Source organism: Orycteropus afer, unplaced genomic scaffold (assembly GCF_000298275.1).
Source record: "Orycteropus afer afer isolate SDZICR_OR568_19922 unplaced genomic scaffold, OryAfe1.0 scaffold00052, whole genome shotgun sequence".
Classification (NCBI taxonomy): Eukaryota; Metazoa; Chordata; class Mammalia; order Tubulidentata; family Orycteropodidae; genus Orycteropus; species Orycteropus afer.
In genome coordinates, this window is record NW_006921639.1 from 12,778,816 (window position 1) to 12,799,626 (window position 20,811).

At 46.4% G+C, this 20,811-nt stretch overlaps 1 protein-coding gene across 1 annotated transcript in view; it reads left to right on the forward strand.

Moving 5' to 3' along the window:
• Positions 1–20,811, forward strand: part of DLG5 (discs large MAGUK scaffold protein 5) — a 222,015-nt gene that overhangs the window by 166,359 nt on the left and 34,845 nt on the right. Inside the window, exons 10-20 of the mRNA XM_007938647.2 lie at positions 2,488–2,620; positions 3,030–3,157; positions 4,053–4,228; positions 4,575–4,678; positions 8,319–8,411; positions 10,193–11,212; positions 12,404–12,527; positions 13,860–14,004; positions 15,866–15,978; positions 16,631–16,720; positions 17,908–18,058. Coding sequence (XP_007936838.1) covers positions 2,488–2,620; positions 3,030–3,157; positions 4,053–4,228; positions 4,575–4,678; positions 8,319–8,411; positions 10,193–11,212; positions 12,404–12,527; positions 13,860–14,004; positions 15,866–15,978; positions 16,631–16,720; positions 17,908–18,058 — 2,277 coding nt within the window. The remainder of the gene's footprint in view (positions 1–2,487; positions 2,621–3,029; positions 3,158–4,052; positions 4,229–4,574; positions 4,679–8,318; positions 8,412–10,192; positions 11,213–12,403; positions 12,528–13,859; positions 14,005–15,865; positions 15,979–16,630; positions 16,721–17,907; positions 18,059–20,811) is intronic.

The window sequence follows — 20,811 nt, forward strand, 5'->3', positions numbered from 1 at the left end:
CCATGTTGTGATAGTACTGCTTCTAGAGATGTCATTTAAGACTTGGTGGCCTTGAGTGAGTGGTAGATTAAAAAATACAAAGTATGAAAAGTCATTGGCAGAGCCCAGGAGCTGCCAGCATAGGCTAAATCAGGACTCTGTAGTTGAGAAACAGTGACTATCATCTGTTCTTTGAAGTTTAGCTGGTGTGTGGGGCAGGGACATTGAGACACTTGTATGTGGATGTGAGTGTGTTTGAGCGCACATACCCGAGTGATGGCTTTCCAATGGAAGTGACAGCTTCATGTTCCTTCCCTCATTTACTAACTCCTAAACTAAGACTGGGAGCTCTGGTAGCATAGTGCCTAACTTGACTGCTAACCAGAAGGCTGGTGGTTCAAACCCACCAGCCACTCCTCGGAAAGAAGATGGGGCAATCAACTTCTGTAGTGATACTGCCTCGGAAATCCAAGGAGGGGTCGCTATGAGTTGGGGCCAACTCGACGGCACATAACACAACAACAACAAACTAAGACCAAGGGCTTCAGGATTAAATAAAAACCCAGATATTCTGGGGCTTTCATGCTCTTAGGAAAGTCTCAGAGGTTAGGAGTTAAAGTGGCAGATGATCCCTGAGGAACCCATCTTGACTCCAGCAAGTGAGGGAATCAAATTAAGTTAAATCCTGGCACCTCCAGGGCTTGGGCACAGGAAGAGGTTTTGCATTTTAATTGAGCAGGGGATGCCTGGAACTGGTAAGAGGCCTTAGTTCCATTTGTTATTTGTATTCAGACCTTCTTTCTGCTAAGTTGTCAAACCAGTGGGGTGCTCAGGAGGGAAATCAGTACCACTCTCAAGGAAGCTCTAGTCTGTAGTTGCAGACAGGCAGGCCCCAGGGGCTGGCTGATGCTTTAAATGCAGAGCTTGGCGCTTCTAAAGCAGAGGTTGGGGATTTGGTTGTAGGGCCCTGTAGGGAAGAATCCTTCACTGGCCTACAGCAGCAAGGGGTCAGCAGAGAGGCATCCCAGGAAGAGGAAACATTGGCCCACTCTAGAGACGACCAATGAGAACACAGCCCAGGTACAGGTGTGGACATGGGTGTGTGTGCGCTCATTCAGGGGTATACAAGAGACCGAAAAGGTAGTTTGGGCCCAGATTTTAGGAAGAAGAATGTTACGTGGGGAATGCTCAAAGGTTTCTGAATCTTTATTTTCTTTTTTTTTTAATCCTTTCAACAGGATCTTTTGCAGAGCTAAGGTTTTCAATTTTGATGAGTCCAATTTATTAACTATTATTATTTTTTATTGACAGCATTATATCTAGGGCCCTTCACCTAGCCCTACATCTCAAAGATTTCCTTCTAAAAGAGTTAGTGAGTTAATGTTTGATATTTAAGTCTATGATCAGTTTTGTTCATTTTTATGTAAGGTGTGAGGTTTATTTTTTGGCCTGTGGCTGTTCAATTGCTCCAATACCATTTTGTTGAAAACATTCTCTTTTCTCCCCTCAGTTAGTTGTCAAAACTCAGTTGACATACATTTGTGGGTCTATTTCTGGCGTCTCTATTCTCTTCCATTCATATATGTGTGTGTCTCCCTGCTGGTACCACACCATCCTGAGTACTGTATAGTAAGCTTTAATATTGGGTATAGTCATCCTCGTACTTTTATTCTTTATTTCCTAAATTGTTTTAGCTAATCCAGTTCCTTTGTCTTTCCATACAAACTTCAGAGTGGTCTTGTTTATAAACAACAACAACAACAATAAACGGGAGCTCATCAGAGCATAGTGCCTAAGGCATTTGACTGCTAACCAGAAGGCTGGGGGTTCAAACCCACCAGCCACTCCTCAGAAGGAAGGTTGGGCAATCTACTTCTGTAGAGATACCACCTCGGAAACCCAGGGAGGGATCACTGTGAGTTGGATCTGACTCTGTATCTACAAAAAATCTTGCTGGGATTTTGATAGGAATTGGGATAAATCTATGGATCAATCTGGGGGGAAATTAAGTCTTTTTTTAAAAAAGTAGTCACTAGCACCATGAAAACCCACTGATGAGAAGACTTGCATTGACCCTCCGACTTTGCTGGGGGCTAGTTTGAAGTCATGAGACATTGGTGGTTGAGTGGTAGAAAACTTGCCTTCTGTGTGGGAGACCCTGGTTCAGTTCCCAGCCAGTGCACTTCGTGCCCAGCTGCCGCCCAGCGTGTGTTTTGCTGAATAGGTTTCAGCACAGCTTCCAGACATAGACAGAGTAGGGAGAAATGCCTGGCAGTCTGCTTCCAAAAATCAGCCACAGAAAACCCTGTGAATCACAGCAGTCCAGTCTGTAACCAGTCATGGGTGTGGCACAGCACCGGGCAGCGTTTTGTTCCATTGTGCATGGGGTCACCTGTGGGAAGACATAGCCCACATAGTGCTTATGGATGGCCCTCTGTGGTTTGCAGCTGTGAGAAGGTGGGAACCTTGCCTCCCCGTGAGCCTGGGCCATGCTCTCTCTGTCCACAGGGAGCAGATGGAATCCCAGTTGGGAAAGGAAGCCCGGTTCAGGCAGCTGCTGGCCCATAGCTCCCATGACTCGGCCATCGACACGGACTCCATGGAGTGGGAAACAGAAGTTGTAGAGTTTGAAAGGGAGACGGTGAGCTGCCCTTGCTGTTCTTTGTCTCCATTCTCCTTGCACAAAGACTTTGGCCTGGGGAGTGAGGGAGTGGCTTTTCTGCAGTGTCCCTCAGTCCCACGGCTGGTTTGGCAGCTCAGCTTTTCCTCTTGGGTTCGAAGGCATCCTTTCCCACACTAGTCTGAGTGGGGTTTTCCTGTGTCATGTTGCAGACCCTGGGATGGTGCCTAGAAGCAGAAGGAAGGGCAGAGCCCCAGAGAAGATGGGGTAGATGTGTGTCTGTCTGCAGTGGCTAGGGGTGGATTGTACCAGTCCCATCACTGTCCACAGTGATGGGATGGTCACCCACATGGCGTGAGGGTGCGGGGGTTTTGAGAGCTGAGTGTCCCTCAGCTCTGCTTTGTAACAGGTGCTACTGCTGTCTTCACAGGAAGATATTGACTTGAAGGCTCTCGGGTTCGATATGGCAGAAGGTGTGAACGAACCCTGTTTCCCAGGGGACTGTGGCATATTTGTCACTAAAGTGGACAAAGGAAGCATTGCAGATGGACGATTAAGGTATGAGTCATGAAGGCCCAGGCCCTAGAGGGAAACTAGGCTGCTTCAACTCAATGCAAAGGACCACGGGCCCAGAGGAAGCCAGGCAGCAGTTAAATGTGTGCATCCCTGGGCCTGAAGATCCCACCGAGTCTGTCTGAGACCTATAGATGCAACTGCTAATATTGTTCTTAAAGGAAACTCTAGCCTCTCAGTGGCCCCTGAATCTGGCTTTTCGCCAGTCAGTAGGGTGCTGTCTTTTGCTTCTCTCAGTGAAAAAAGGGCTGTGAGAGCCCAAGATGTGCCTGTCTGTTCATTCCATGAAGTAAAAGTGCTGATAAGATAACCCATATATATAGTGCTTACTACGTGCTAAGTGGAATTCCTGGTGGTGGAAATGGTTAATGTACTCGGCTGCTAACCAAAAGGTTGGAAGTTTGAGCCTGCTCACGGGTACCTTGGAAGAAAGGTCTGGTAATCTCCCCAAAAAACAGGTAATGAAAACCCTATGGAGCACAGTCCTACTCTGGTTATGCATTGGGTTGCCATGAGTTAAAATCGACTGAAGGGCAACTGGAAAAAAAAAATATGCCAAGAACCACTCTAAGCACTTTATATAAGTTAATTCTTTAAACATTATGACCTATGAGGTAGGTGCTATTATTACCCTTTTTACAGATGAGGACACTGAGGCACAGAGGGGCAGGTTTACTTGCTCAAGGTCACATAGCTAGGAAATGGTAGAGCCAGGATTTGAACCTTGAAAGTCTAGCTCCAGAATTTGTGAGTGTAACCATGGTCTTTTGGAATGTATATGTGGGCTCCTGCTTTCTGACCTTCCCAGGGTGGGAGAAGCAGGGCTGGGTCAGTTGGTCCCACACCTGAATGGATGCCAACCTGACTTTGCCCTGCTCAGGGTCAATGACTGGCTACTGAGGATCAATGATGTGGACCTCATCAACAAGGACAAGAAGCAGGCCATCAAGGCACTCCTTCATGGGGAGGGGGCCATTAACATGGTCGTGCGGCGGAGGAAATCTCTGGGCAGCAAGGTGGTCACGCCCCTGCACATCAACCTGAGCGGACAGAAAGGTAGCAGGCTGTCGAAGGGGTGGATCTCTTTGCAGGAGTACCTCCTGAAGAGGTTAATACTGGTGGTGGTGGTGGATGCTTGTGTGCTTTCACAGTGGGAGACTGAGTCCTGGGTCTTGCTTGTTTATATTTTGAGTGTTTCATTCAGTTTAACAGACCAGATGTGTATTGAGCCCCCTGGGTGCTCTTACCCTGTAGGGTACTGGGATGGTTGAACAGGGCATATCTGCCAACTTCCCCCTTTATAAATTAGTCAGCAAAGACAGGGTAGGGTAACCAAAGGGTGGGGCAGCCAGGGTGGCCAGATGGGACTCCTTGGTGACCATCACCTGCCTATGATTTGCAGACAGCGGCATCAGTCTGGAGAATGGAGTGTACGCTGCTGCCGTGGTGCCTGGGAGTCCTGCCGCCAAGGAAGGATCCCTTGCGGTGGGAGATAGGATTGTCGCAGTAAGTCTCAAGGATGAGGCAAGGGGGGCCTTCTGCAAATAGTTACATTACAGTGAGAAAATTTGAAAACGAACTTAATAGTCATAAACTGAGTTTTTATATTCTTATTCTTGGGCATTACCCCATATGAACATTTGAAATGGACTCCCCCCCCCATTATATATTTATGGTTTCTATAGAAAATTAGGAAATACAGGAAAAGTTTAGGAAGAAGATATAAAAATTGCTTACATTGCTACCACCAGTAGATAACCTTTAAAAAATTCACTGCCATCAAGACAGTTAGACTCATAGTAACCCCTCCTTGGGTTTCCGAGGTGGTGTCTCTATGGAAGTAGATTGCCCAGTCTTCCTGCCGGGGAGTGGCTGGTGAGTTTAAACTGCCAGCCTTCTGGTTAGCAGTCAAATGCCTTAGGCACTATACCACCAGAGCTCCCAGATAACCTTTAGGCAACATTTTTATTATTTCTTTGTAGTCTTTATTCTCTACCTGAAGATAGATTTAGCAATATCAGTCTGTCTGTCTGTATCTGTCTAGTAAATTGATATCATCTGAGTGTAATTGTTTGAATCCTTTTTACCAAAAATTATATCCATTTATCTTTTTAGTTGTTTTACTACAAAAGCAAGACTTATTTGCTGTAAAATATTCAAGCAGTACAAGGTCGTGTAAAGTAAAAAGTGGTGGTCCTCCTCTTCGTGCTCCTAAGATAATCTCTGCCCCCGTTTGGTGGGTGTGCCCCCAGCCCTTAAATGCTCATCATAAACACCTATAAACATTTACACAGGTTTCCGATTTTTGTTTTCAAAATATAATAATGGGATCATACTGTGTTATTCTGTAATTTATATTTCTATGTTGTGGCTGTTTTTCGAAGTCAGTGTTCATTATTTTTATGCACCTCATGGTGTTCTGTTTTTGATAATATGTTGCTTAAATTATCCCCCATTTGATGGTTATGTAAGTTGTAGTTTCAATTTGTGCAATTGGGAACAGTCCTGCAATGAGCTCCCGCTGTGTGCACGTCCACTCTGGGGACACCTAATGGTATCTTTGGAGATGCTACTCCTGGAAGTGTTGTGAAATTGCCGTGCTAAAGGGCTGTCACTCGCTCATGCTCACTCGTTCTCTCTCTCTCTCTCTCAGTTTTCTTATTCTTACTTTTTTTTTTTTAAATAATATTTTATAATGTTTACAGTGAAGGTTTACACAGCAATTTAAGTTCCCATTCAACAGTGTCTATACACATTGTTCCATGAGATTGGTTACATTCTTCATAATATGTGAACATTCTCATTTTACCATTATTTCCATTCTGGTGGTTCTGTTTCTATTAATCTAGTTTCCCTGCCTCCTTGTATTCTCATCTTTGTTTTAAAGTAATTGTTGACTGTTTGGTTTCATGTAGGTGATTCTTTTAAAGGAGCATGGTACTCAGGGGCAATATCATATTATGATGGTGGTATTCATTATTTCACACTTAATATTTTTAACTCACTTTTTATAAGTTGAAAAAGACATACACACAAAATTCTAATCATGTAAAAGATTGACAGTGCAAGCTCCTCTTCCTCGGGTTCCAGATGCCCCATCTACAACCTGGGTAACCACTGTCATCAATTTATTGTGTTTTCTTCTAGAAATATTCAGAATGTGTATCTCTCACTTTTTTAATCCAGATGGGATCATAACATTAATTTGCTAACTCTGCTGCTTTTGTTTTTAGCAGCGTATCTTGGAGGTTCCTCACATTCACATCTATAGAGCTGCCTGTCATTTCAGTGACTGCATATTGTTCCTTAGCAGTGGCAGTTTAAGCTGTTGAATCAGCACCCTCTCCCCCCCTCTCCCCCGCAATGTTTTAGCCTTTACAAGTAATGCTTCAGTAACCACTGGTCCATCCCTGCATTGGGGCCGAGGGAGTAAGCCCTGGGGCAGATTCCCGGAGTGGATTGCTGGATCGAGGCCCTATGCGTCAAACATTTGACATGATCTTCCCATAGTGCTCCAGAGGGGTCACAGCCTTTCACATGCAGCATATGAGAGAGCTTATTGCTTCATGTCTTTGCTGATGCTTTTTGGACTTTTTTTATGAGCTTGTTTCAAAGGCAGTATTAATCATTGTGAAAAAAATTTAAGATGTAGAAAATTTATGTAGGAAAAAATCCCCAAATTAAATTTTGATTTTGAAATGATTGTAGATTCACAGGAAGTTGCAAAAATAGTACAGGGAGAGGTCCCATGTACCTTCACTCATTTTCCCTAGTGGTTATGTCTTATACAACTATAGTACTAAAACCAGGAAATTACGTTGGTCAATGTGTGTGTATGTGCCATTTTATCACTTGTATAGTTTCATGTAACCACCACTGCAATCTGTTCTATTACAGCAAGGATCTCTCTCTTGCTATTCCTTTTATTGTAACATTTAACCCTCTATGCCCACCATTCCTAAACCCTAGCAACCACTCATCTGTTCTCCATCTCTCTAATTTTGTCATTTCAAGAGTCTTGGGCAGTGTAAATGGTTAACACACTTGGCTGCTAACTGAAAAGTTGGAGATTCAAGTCCATCTAGTGGCACCTTCCCAGAGATCTGTTTGAAAAATCAGTCACTGAAAACCCTATGGACCACACATAGTCCTACTCTGCACATGGAGTTGCCATGAGTTGGAATTGACTCCATAGCAACTGTTTTTGCTTTTTAATATAAATGGAATCATGCAGTAGGTGACTTTCTGAGATTGAGACTGGCTCTTTTCATTTAGCACAATGCTCTTGAGACCTGTCCAGTTTTTTGTGCCTGTCACTAGTTTCTTCCTTTTCATTGTTGAGTAGTATTCCATAGGAGCTATGGTAGCATAGTGTCTAAGGCATTTGACTGCTAATTGGAGGGCTGGTAGTTCAAACCCACCAGCCACGCTCAGAAGGAAAATTGGGCAGTCTACTTTAGCAGCGATACTGCCTCGGAAACCCACTAAGAGTTGCTGTGAGTCGGATCTGACTTGATTGCAGTGAGTTTTGTTTTGTTTTTTCAGTATTCCATAGTGGGATGTACCATTTGTTTAACCATTCACCCACAACATAGATTTTACAAAGATTGAAACATGGCTGTGGGGGATATGGACAGAGATTCCGGGACCAGGGTTTTGAGATTCTTTGTGGACCATGATTATGCTTCATTTCATGTGGTGCTCTGTAGTTTACAGAGTCTGTTTGCATCCATGATCTCACTTTCAGTGTTCTTACTGCCCCTTGAGGCATACTTACTTATCTTACAGTTTGACATGGAGGAAGCTTGGAAGTGGGGACCTGTGGTCAGGTATCGTACAGCAAGAAGCAGCAGGGCTGAGCTAGTCCTCCAGAATCCTTGGTGTTCTGGTCCCAGATGGACAAGCCCCTTCCCCTAGAATGATTACAAGGGCATGTGTTTCATTTGCCTAAGAAGCACCATGACTGGCTGCTTGTGCCTTCCTGGGGAGGGGCTCTCTTGCCTTTGCCTGCTCCAGGCTTGGCACCATACAGAACAGGGCGCCTCCTGTCCAACACAAGATGGCAGGCAGGCACAGTCCATGTCCCAGTGCAAGCCCAGGCTGGCCATGCTGCCAATGGGCCTGACCGACTCTCTGTTTGCCCTAGATCAATGGCATTGCCCTCGACAACAAGTCTCTGAATGAATGTGAATCTCTGCTGCGGAGCTGCCAGGACTCCCTGACGCTCTCTCTTCTGAAGGTAATCCATGCCTGACCGAGCCTGGCTCTGTCTTCGCTGTCAGCACAGCCTGAGCCTCAGTCTCATGTACTCAAGCTTCTTTTCAGCATCATTGGTACCCTTTTGGTTTACAAAGTGGTGTATACCTAGGGTTGTAATTGCTGGGTCATACGCTAATTCCCTGCATGAGTCTGGATTGGATCCTGGTTTAAAAACAAAACCCCAAAACAGCTATGAAAGAAATTTTGGGGATGAATGGGTACATTGGGAGATAGACTGGATAATTAGGCAATACTAGGGAATTACTATCAATTTCCTTGGGGTATGATGATGGCATTATGGTTATGGAGGAGAATGGCCTTGTTTGGGGAGGTACATGTTGAAGTTGTTAGGGTTTTTGAAATGTCAAAATATTTGTAACCTACTTCCAAGTGCTCTCCAATATAGATCTAGTCAGTAGGTAAAGACAGTGTGGTAAAATATCCAGATCGTGGGCTTATGAATACTCTATATTTTTCTATCAGCTTTTCTACAGTGTTGAAAAGATTTATAGTAGAAAGTTGGAAAAAATAGGTTCATCCATTTCATTAAGAGATACATATTTTTTTATTACATTAAATATATGTATAACATAAAATTTGCCATTTTAAACATTTTCACTGTGCAGTTCAGTACCATTAATTATATTCACATTGTTGTGTAACTATCACCACCATTTGTTTCTAACACTTTTCCATCATTGCAAACAGAAACTGCAGACCTCAGCAATAACTCCCGTGTCACCTTCTCACTGCCCATGGTGATCACCAGCCTACTTTCTGTCTCTATATGTTTGCCTGGGAGCTCTGGTAGCATAGTGGCTAAGACACTTGCCTGCTAACCAGACGGCTGGCGGTTCAAACCCACCAGCCACTCCTCGGAAGGAAGGTTGGGCAATCCTACTTCCGTAGTGATACTGCCTCGGAAACCCAAGGAGGGGTCGCTATGAGTCAGGGCTGACTTGACGGCACATAACAACAACAACATACGTTTGCCTGTTCTAGGTACTTCATGGAAGTGGGATCATACAGTACTTGTCCCTTAGTGACTGAGTTCACTTAGCATAATGTTTTCAAGGTTCATCCTTGTCTTCATCCATGTGTCAGGACTTCATTTCTCTTTTTGGCTGAGTAATACATCCCGTTGTGTGGATGTACTATATTTTGTCACCCATTCATCTGTTGATGGCAGTGGGTTATTTCCACCTTTTGTGAATAGTACCGCAGAGAACTTGGGTGTGCAATTATCTGTTTGAGTTCCTGCTTTCAAATCTTGTTTGGTATATACCTAGGCATGGAATTGCTGGATCCTAGGGTCATTCCCTATTTATCTTTTTAAGGAGCCACCAAACTGTTTTCCACAGCACCTCTACCATTTTACATTTCCAACAGCAGTGCACGAGGGTTCCAACAAAGAGGTGCATTTTTAATAATGCACTTTTACTTTTATATTTAATAATTATTTTTAAATGTTCAGGACATTGGGCAGTTCATTTAAGAAAGTACTGTAATGCAAAAGAACTTGATGGCTTTCTTGTGAGTTCAAAGGCCAGGACCATGAGAATGACAGGTGGACAGCCTCACCTGTCAGGGAGAGGTGGTGTGTACAAGCTTATGTGTGTGTATGTGGTTGTACATGCATGTGTCTGTCTGTCTCTTGAAGGTGTGTGTGGCCCATTCCTTATCACTGCTCAGCCTACAGGGAGGGTCTGTAACGACAGCTCCCACCATCTCCCCTCTCACTCCTCTGCAATCTCTGCTTAGGTATTCCCCCAGAGCTCCTCGTGGAGTGGGCAGAACATCTTTGAAAACCTCAAGGACTCGGAAAAGATGTTGAGTTTTCGAGCCCATGGCCCGGAGGTCCAGGCTCACAATAAACGGAACTTGATGCAGCACAATAACTCCACACAGACAGATATCTTCTACCTGGACAGGCTGGAGGACAGGAAGGAGACGGCCCCCCCAGGAGGCAGCGGCTCCTTCTTGCACAAGCCCTTCCCTGAGGGGCCCTTTCAGGTCTCTCCCCAGGGCTGCCCCAGTGCCTCTGAGCGTAGCCTGAGTTCCTTCCGCTCAGACCCATCTGGGGAGCACGGCTATGGGCTGGTGGAGGGTCGTAGCCGGCGGTCCCTGCTGCCCTTTGAGACTGAGGTGGGCCCTTGTGGAGTGGCGGAGGCCCCCCTGGACAAAGCGGAGCCCGAGAGCTCCAACAGTGGGGGGACGTGGCCCAAGGCTGTGCTCAGCTCAACGGCAGAGCCTGAGAAGCTCTCTGTTTACAAGAAGCCAAAGCAAAGAAAGTCCATCTTTGACCCTAACACGTTCAAACGACCCCAGACACCCCCTAAAATAGACTACCTGCTTTCAGGACCTGGGCATGCTCACTCCCCTCAGGCCTCCAAGAGAATGGGGTCTCTGACACCCCCCAAACCTCCCAGGAGGAGCGACTCCATTAAGTTCCAGCACAGGCTGGAGACCAGTTCCGAGTCGGAGGCCACTCTGGTGGGCAGCTCCCCATCCACCAGCCCCCCAATGGCCCTGCCCCCTAACCTGGATGCTGGGGAACCCATGCCTGTGTCGCCCCCTCGGAAGGCCAGGGTCCGCATCGCTTCCAGCTACTACCTCGAAGAGGACGGAGACTCCTCTTACCTGCCAGCCAAGAAGTCCTGTGATGAAGACCTCACCTCTCAGAAGGCGGACGAGCTGGGGCAGAAGCGCCGCCGGCCCAAGTCTGCCCCTGGGTTCCGGCCCAAGCTGGCTTCGGTGGCCCCTCCTGTTCAGTGCCTGGAGGTAGAACTCTGCCCCAGGGTGGGGGCGAGGGCGAGGGCCAGGGCCTGGAGGGGGCAGAAGGTCATAGTGGCTCCACAGGGTGACTGCACCACTGAGGGCTGCTTAGCCCTAGTGCCTCTGCCTTTGCCTGGGGTGGAGAGGGAAGGTGGAGGCCAGTGGGAAAGAGCAGAAAAGCAGCACACCCTTCCCCAGAGAGGGGACAGGGACACGGGACATGCCTGTTTGTGGGTATATGACATCAAGAGAGGAGCACTCTCTTGGGTGTGGTGTTTGATTTGCTTATCCAGCAAGCAGCTCTTACACTTCTGCACCAAAACTTACTGGCTCGGACTTGGCCTTGAAAGCTGTAGGGAGACAAGGAGACACACATGACACTTGGCCAGCGGCAGGACAGCTTGATTGGCTTTGTGCTGGAGTAGTTTCCAGTAGTTTCCATGATCGTGGGCTGAGACAGCATTTCAGGGACTGACCCTTGCTGCTCCCAGCAGACAGAAAGCTTGATGCAGCTGTGCATGACTGCTGCACATACGTCTCGTCTCATCTTTAACACATACATTGTTGTCACCTGCCGTTAAGTTGGCCCCTGACTCACAGCGATGCCATGCACAATCAGAAGGCACCGTTGTGATAAATAGGGCTGGCTGGTTTTCAGAAGTAGATGGCCAGGCCTTTTCTTCCTAGTCCATCTTAGTCTGAAGCTCTGCTGAAACTTGTTCAGCATTGTAGCAGCACACAGGCGTCCACTGACGGCCGAGTGGTGGCTGTGCATTGGCTGGGAATTGAGCTGAATCTCCTGCATGGCAGGCAGGAATATTTTACCACTGAGCCACCACCGTCCTCATTTTACACGTAGAATACCTACACATGTCGTTGTTGCTGTTATGTGCCGTCGAGTTGGACCCGACTCATAGCGACCCCTCCTTGGGTTTCCGAAGCATAGAATACCTATTTATTTGAATGAATGAGGATTTTCTTCTCTGAAGCATTCTTTTGAAGTAATTTTAAAGGATGGCCTTCCCTCCTGGATGTGTAAGGGAACATGAATGAGCCATGACCTCTCTCCTGACCTTCGCTTCACGTTTGAGTGGGAAGTGCTAGTGCTTAGGCCACTAGTGCTTAGTTTGTTTACATGCGGACACACTCTCCTATTTCCCTGCTTCCTGCATATGCCTCTTGTCTTTGGTTCCACAGGAACAGAAGTGTATGCCAGTCAGTGGGGAGCTTGCCCCAGAGCTCCAGGAGTGGTCTCCTTACTCACCAGTACATTCCAGCCGTCATAGCAACCTCCCGTTCTATCCCAGCAGGGTGTCTGTGGGTGAGTCAGTGGCTGGGGCTGGGGAGACAGGCAGGCGGGATTCGCAAGGCTGCCTGTCTCAGGAGAAAGTAGGCAGTGGTTTTAGAAAGTGCTATGTGTCTTTGGCCCAAAGACCCAAAGAACTAGAAATTGCTGGCCTTCCTGCAACATTTATCTTTCATTTAAGATGTTTCTTTCTTTTTTAATTTTTATGTGATATGGGTGAAAGTTTGTAGAGCAAATTCCTTTTCCATACAGCAGGTCATACACGTTTTTTTCATGACATTGGCTGCGATTCTCTACAATGTAACAGCTCTCTTTCCACTTCCTCCCTATAGTTACCTCTTCCCTCTGTCCTACTTTCCTGTGCACCACTGCCCCCTGAGCTATCTCCCCATGCAAATACTGCCTTTCTGTTCTCCCATGATTGATCGTTCTAAGGAATGTAGCTACCTGATATAAATGTTCACCCCATATGCCTGTCTGTTGTTTGGCTGAAAGCCATGGGAATGAGTTCAAGTCCAGACCTGAAGGGTAACTAGGGGCCATAGTCTCAGTTCTCACCAGGCTCTATAGACCAGCAAACCTGGGGTTCTTTTTCTTTTTCTTTTTTTTTTTTTTATGATTTTGAGTTTTGTCCCACATTGTTCTCCCACTCTATCCAAGATCTCCTACATAGATCCCTCTCCGAGTGGTTGACAGTGGTAGCTGGCACCATCTGGTTCTTCTGGTCTCATGGTCATATAGGCTAAAGATTGCATGGTCTACAAGTCCCTTGGACTAATTGTTTCCACGTGTCTTTGGTTTTCTTCATTTTTTCTTTACTCTCGACAAGGAGAGACCTATTGTTGCGTCTAGATGGCCACTTGTAAGCTTTTAAGACCCCAGTCGCTACTCACCACAGCATGACATGGAACAATGTTTTTGTGTAGTGTGTTATGCCAGTTGAGCTTGATGTCCCCTGTAACCATGATCCTGAACCCAACAATTCACTCCATTAGGGTAGCTGACTGTGCCCAAGGAGTTATCATAACTTTGCCTCCTGTTAGGTCTAGTTATATGGGCATTCTTACAGCCCATACAAATACATATGTAGAAACATCATCTACCGGCCCTAAGATGTTTCTTAACTTTTCACAGCAGCCCTGGGAAGTAGGAAGCATTAAAGAGGGCTGAAAATGGAGAATGAAGAGGAGGCCAAAGCCAGAGAGGAAATGAGGGGCTAGAATGCTCATCACCTGACACCCTTTCCCTAAAGACTCTGCAGCTTTTTCTGCAGATACAAAGGAGAGGGTCTGCAGGTCCGGGCTGGGCGGGCACTTTGAGGTGTGTTCTCACTTAGTCCATTTCCAGGCACCGTTCCCCGGAGTGTGACGCCGAGCACCACAGTGAGCTCCATCCTGAGGAATCCCATCTACACCGTGCGGAGCCACAGGGTTGGCCTCTGTAGCTCCCCGCCCACCTCCAGAGAGGGTGGCATCCAGGGTTTGCATCCCAGGTAGGTGAAGTAACACCACACCTCCATGGTACCCTGACCACTCAAGCCCTTGCAGTTTTATGCATTAAGTGGCTCGTGAGCAGAGAAGATTCCTTGTCTAGCTGGGAAGGGGCTGGTTGGAGCAGTGCTAGGACTGCAGGGAAAGTGAGCTTTAAAGATGCTGTCTGAATTCACCACCATGGGGTTTGAAAAGCTGATAGTGAGGCTACTGATAATTGAGTGCTCACGTGCTGGGACATGACGTTTTATAAGTGCCATCTGATTTCATTGTCACAGCCAGCTTATGAGCTAAGTAGTTGCATTGTCTGTGTTTTATAGATGAGGAAACTGAGCCCTGTAGAAGTGAAGGGGGCACTGGGTCAAGGTCACGCTTTCATTCACTCATTAGTTATTTGACAAATGCTTGCTGAGCACCTATTACATGCCATGGACTGTTCTAGTTTCAGGAGCATACAGTGGTGAGCCAAACACACAAGCTTCCTGCTCATGTGGTACTTTGTGTTTAAGTGTGGGGAGGCAGACAGAAAACGGGAATAGAGTAATACTAGTGGATGCTTAGTGGCTCATAAGACAGTGAAACAGGGTGACTAGCTGGTTATGACTTGGAAGAGGGTGACACATTAGAGTGGGTGGTCAGGGAGAGCATGGGGGTGGAGAGGTTCCTGTTAGGACCAGAAGGATGGGTGAGGCCCCACACAAAGACCTGGGCAGACCTTGCAGGAAGGAGGCCATAGGTGCCTAAGCTGAGGGGCGGAGTAACAGGATCATAGCAAGGGGATGGTGACTCAACATCACAAGTCATAGGAGACAGGTCCTGTAGGCCCTGCAAGCTGTCATAAGGTGTTGGATATTATCCTGATACATTGGAGACCTCTGGAGAGTTTTAAGCAAGGGAGAGATGTCATTTCATTGTTGTTGTTGTTATTATGTGCCATCGAGTCGGACCCGACTCACAGCGACCCCTCCTTGGGTTTCCGAGGCAGTATCACTACGGAAGTAGATTGCCCCATCTTCCTTCCGAGGAGTGGCTGGTGGGTTTGAACCATCAGCCTTCTGGTTAGCAGTCAAGTGCCTTAGCCACTATGCGTGTCATTTCATTACACAGTCTGAAAAGTCATTGCTAGAATTTAGCCACTGGTCAACCAACTCTGTTGATCCCTACCCTATGCTTTCTGCCCTCTGGGCCCTTGGCCCTTAGCCGTGCTTCCCTGAGTGAAGGTCACAGGGCCCCCACTCCTTGGTCCTTGGTGCCCATCCAGCCTGTCCTTGCCACATCCTTAGAGGAGAGGTACTACTTCTCTGGCCCACTGGGCTTTACCAAAAAAACAAACTCACTGCCATCGAGTCCGTCCCAACTCATAGCAACCCCTTCTTGGGTTTCCAAAGCAGTATCTTTAAGGAAGTAGATTGCCCAGTCTTCTTTCTGAGGAATGGCTGGTGGGTTTGAACCACCAGCCTTCTGGTTAGTGGTCAAATGTCTTAGGTACTCCGCCACCAGAGCTTCTGGCTTTAGAGCCCTCATTTTTCCCTGTGACTGTGCCTTCCTCATAGTGAACCAAATCGCAGCCCCCTTACTGAAGTGGATTTGACACTGGCTCCACCATCTGTGTGGCCCATAGACTTTGCAATGGGCCTTCATTGGATACCACCACCAAGAAGTGACTGTGGGCAGAGTTCCTGTCCCTGGTGGGCAGTGAATGCATTGTTGAGGGAGGGGATTGCCCACAAGTGGCACAAACTCAGGGCTTTAGGGCCGCCCTCCCACTGGCTCTGGGAGACGTTGATCCCAGCGCAGCACAGGGTCCATGTTCAGTCCTGGTCATCCTTCCAAGCCCTGTCAACCTTTCTGGTTCTGCCCCAGTGTCCAGCACCAAGTACGCCTGAGCCTGGACCTGAGCCAGAGGCCCTGCAGTGACTACTCGGAGATGAGAGCCTCTCACGGGTCCAACTCCCTGCCCTCCAGCGCCCGCCTCGGTAAGGGTGCTGGGGACCTGCCTGCTAGCTGCCCCAGCCTTTTCTCACCTCTGCCCTGTATCCTCACACACACATCTCCTGATGGCCTGCCTGTTGAGCTCCCCTTCCCGTCATGGAGGCCGAGACTGGCTCATTCCCGTGGAGGGCTCACCTCCTCACAGGGTAGACTCACCTATAATGCATCCTGACCACTTCGTATCACTTTCTTCCACGTCTCTTCAGCTTTCCTCAGTGGCCGTTGGGTGTTTCCAAGTGTCCTACTGGCCTGGGAACCTTGCTCCCTATCCCCGAGCATATTGCTTGTTCTAGGGATTTTATTTTGCTGTTCACTTCTGGAATATGTAGCCCAGAGTAAAGTCTCATAGTCACCTCAGAGAGAGACTCTGGTGGGACTGGTCCTTCATTTGGGTTACTGTCCCTGTGCCAGGGTGAAAGCAAGACCTGTGTTCCTATTCCGGAGCAGTCTACATGTGCGTAGTTTATCCAGATTCAAAGGTTAAACATCTACTTTTCTTGATTGCTCCACATCTAGGACCCCTTTGAGTTTCTGCCATAGGGATGTCTCTTTCCAGACGACCGGAGTGGTGGAGAGGGAGTGAGGGATGATGTTTAATCACGAGGCCTAAAATCTTGTCTCTTTATGGAACAATAGGGTCTTCAAATAACTTGCAGTTTAAAGCAGAACGTATTAAAATCCCATTGACGCAAAGATACCCACGGTCTGTGGTGGGCTCTGATAGAGGTAAGAACTTCCCAGCACTTCCTCCCTCCCTGCTGTCCTGCTGTTCCACTTTAACTGCATGTTGAGTCTCTGGGCTCAGCTGGTAACTTCCTGATTGCTTCAGTCATTCAGTGAGTGCTCAGTGAGCCCAGCCCCCAGGTGCAGTGATGTGGAGATGAAAAAGCAATACAGGTTTCCTCCACTGTCTGAAAGTAGAGCATTCCTGTGAAACCACCCTTAAGCTGAAATGGTATAAAACGAAGACACGCTAACAATTAATTTATATTGAAAAATTTTTTGCGTGTTTCCAGACCCATAAAATAACCTACCAAGTAACACATAAAACCTAAAGTAACACTGACGTAGAGTGTTCACAGACACGGTTCTAAGCTATGGCAGCTTGATGCTGAGTGTGGTTTCTGGCGAAGGAGCTCATTGAGACCGCTCTCGCTGCTCCCGATGCGTGCTGCCTCTTTATGGGCTTGCTGCGAAACAAATGCTAAATGCTGGTTTCCCTTTCACTGCTTTGTAAAAGCAAAAATCCTCTTCAGATGCCCTTTGATTAGTGAAAATGGGTACTAATGTCTTTTGTAAAATTGAAGTGGTGTACTTTCAAGAAGTGGGGGATACCTGTTTATCAAAAACCATAGGATTGTACAACATAAGAGTGAACTGTGATTAAAATATGGGCTTTAGTTAATAATAACATATCAATATTTACTCATTGGTTGTAATAAATAAAACCTACTGCCATTGACTCATAGTGACCTCCTTTGGGTTTCTAAGGCAGTGTATCTGTACAGAATTAGATTGCCTTATCTTCCTTCCATTGAGTGGCTGGTGGGTTTGAACTGCCAACCTTCTGGTTAGCAGTCAGGTGCTGTAGGCACTATGCTAGCAGAGTTCCTTTTAATGGTAATAAATATACTATATAAATGCAAGATATGAATAAGAGAAACTGTGGAGGGGAGAAGGGGTATATGGGAACACTCTATACTTTCTGCACAAGTTTTCTATGAACTTAAAAAATAAAATCTATTTTTTAATAAAAGAGAAAGCAATATGGAGCCAAGCATCACAATTTAGGACCACGTGGTATGGTCCACACGTGGAGTCGTGTGGGGGGCGGTGTGTGTGTCCTGGGTCTTGGCTGCTGGAGAGCACAGGTGAGAGATTGAGGCCCATGTGACCTGCTCCTGTCTCAGCAGGCTCCTTGTCACATTCGGAATGCAGCACTCCTCCTCAGTCGCCCCTGAGCATCGACACCTTGTCTTCTTGTAGCCAGTCCCAGACTTCAGCCTCCACATTGCCTAGAATTGCTGTCAACCCTGCATCCCTCGGGGAACGGAGAAAGGATAGGTGAGTGCAACACGGACAATATTTGTGTCATGGCCAAACTGATGGTGAGTAAAATTCTGAGGTGGTTCCATTTTGATTTGGTCCCAGGGCTAGGCTTTCACCAGAGTCTTATTCTACCATGTCACTAACAAGTTCTGTGGGGCATATGATGCAGGAGCTGACCTCACCAAGGGAGATGGGTAATGAGGGTGGGTTCCTTCCCCTGGGTGCCCACAGGAGAGGGGTGGGCCTGCATGGATGCTGGAGACAAACCTGATAGTGATGATGAGGTAGTGACACTGTTTACTACCCTGCAGGCACTGTATTATATGTATGTCATGAAATCCTCACAATAATCCTGTGTATCATTATCCCCATTGAAGAGATGAGCAAATTGAGGCTAGAAAGTTGGAGTGATTGGTCACATGACTAGTGACTGGCCTAACGTAAATTAGAATCAGGGTTCAGTCTCTGCTTTTCGGCCCCAACATGGCTGGTCCTCTTGGTTCTTTTTTTTTTTAGGTTTTAATTATAAAATATACACATAGAAGTACATAAAGCATAAATGTGCCCACCAAAAAAACCCACTACCGTCAAATTAATTCTGACTCATAGCAACCCTTTAGGACGGAGTGCAGCTCTAGTGGCACAGTGCCTAAAGCCTTGGGCTGATAACCAGAAGGCTGGCGATTCAAACTCCCTCGTCACTCTGCAGAAGGAAGATGGGGCAATCTACTTTTGTAAAGATTTACCACCTTGGAAACCTAGTTGGGGTCGCTATGAGTTGGAATGGACTTGATGGCAGTGAGTGTTTTATTTTTAAATAGGACAAAGTAGAATTGCCACATAGGATTTCCAAGGCTTCCAAGGCTGTAAATCTTTTCCAAGGAACTCTGGTAGCGTAGTGCCTAAGGCACTTGGCTGCTAACAAGAAGGCTGGCGGTTCAAACCCACCAGCCACTCCTCAGAAGGAAGGTTGGGCAATCTACTTCCGTAGTGATACTGCCTTGGAAACCCCAGGAGGGGGTCGCTATAAGTCTGGTCTGATTTGACAGCACTTAACAACAACAAATCTTTTTGGAAACAGATTGCCTCATCTTTCTTCTACAGAATGGCTGGTGGGTTCGAACTGCCAGTTTTTTGGTTAGCAACTAATGCTTTAACCACTGTGCTACCAGAGCTCTTTCATAAATGTACAGAGTAGCCAATTATTGGTTAGTTTTTAAATGCACAGATCTCAAATGCAGCTTAAATGGATTTTGGGTTCTATTTAGGCTTGCTGTCAGTCCAAACACACCACTGTAAGAAGGCCACAATACTTATCCAAGCACACTGCTTTGCATACACCTCAACCCTCTCTGTCCTTGTCAGAGTGGAAGTTCCTGGATCAGTTTTACATTTAAAAGGTTCTTTCTAAAACATAGGTTTGAATTAACTCAAACTTGCCTTTATTTAATTACATAAAAAGAAGACAGCTACTCCTCATCCAATCAAATGCCACAAGTTGGTGTTCCTGTATAGCTGTGAGCCTCTGAAAGACCCTTGCTGGGTGGGCTTTATATTTAGAATATTTGTCTTTGATTTGAACATCTGACTTGTACATCAACAATCCTAAGATAGCCTAAGGGAGAGCAGAATTACACAAAGACCCCAACACCTGGCCCTAGTAAGGGAACTGTACACAATTTATATGGGATGTTTATGACATTTCCACCCTGAGATGCAGACAGGGACACACACTTGCCTTGCTGGGTGCATGGGTTGATTTGCTTAACCCCAGCTCTCGTCATTGAGAGAACAGGCTCTTCCTCCTAAAGAAAATGAGTTCCTTAGAAGCAAGATGGCTTCATCACCTTGCAGTCAAGCCTTCCCTTAGTCTCTATGGTGAACAGAGAGCCAGGAACTGCTCTGGGAGGGAGAGAAGTGTCAGTGATTCCTGCCCTCAGCATACTTATGATCTCTTTAGAGACATAATAGTTACCACATATGACCTGACTGAAGAATAGTTGTTAAAAAAAACCATTGCCATGACTTATCTCTAAAATTTATAGAAAACTCCAGCAGCACCTCAACAACAGAAAGACGAATAATCCATTACAAAATGGGCAGAAGAAATGAATAGACACTTCATCAAAGAGGATATTCAGGCAGCCAGCAAACATATGAAGAAATGCTCACAATCATCAGCCATTAGAGAGATGCAAATCAAAACAACAATGAGACACCATCTTGCCCCAGCACTAGTAGCAAAGTTCAACAAGACAGAAAATAACATGCTGGCGAGGATGTGGAGAGATTGGGACTCTCATACACTGCTGGTGGGACTGTCAAATAGTACAACCACTGTGGAAAGCAGTATGGTAATTCCTTAAAAAGTTGGAATTAGAAATACTATTTGATCCAGCCATTCAGTTACTAGGTATATATCCTAAAGAAGTGAGAGCCATGACAAGAACAGACATATGCGCACCCTTGTTCATTGCAGCACTATTTACAATAGCCAAAAGATGGAAACAACCAAGGTGTTCATCAACTGAGGAATGGATAACCAAACTATGGCACATACACACAGTGGAATACTGGGCAACCCTAAAGAATAACGTAGAATCTGCAAGACACTGCATAACGTGGATGAACTTGGAGAACATTGTTGTTGTTGTTGTTAAGTGCCGTTGAGTCATTTCCGACTCATAGCGACCCCATGCACAGCAGAACGAAACACTGCCCAATCCCGCGCCAGCCCCACAATCCCCGCTATACTTGAGCCCATCATC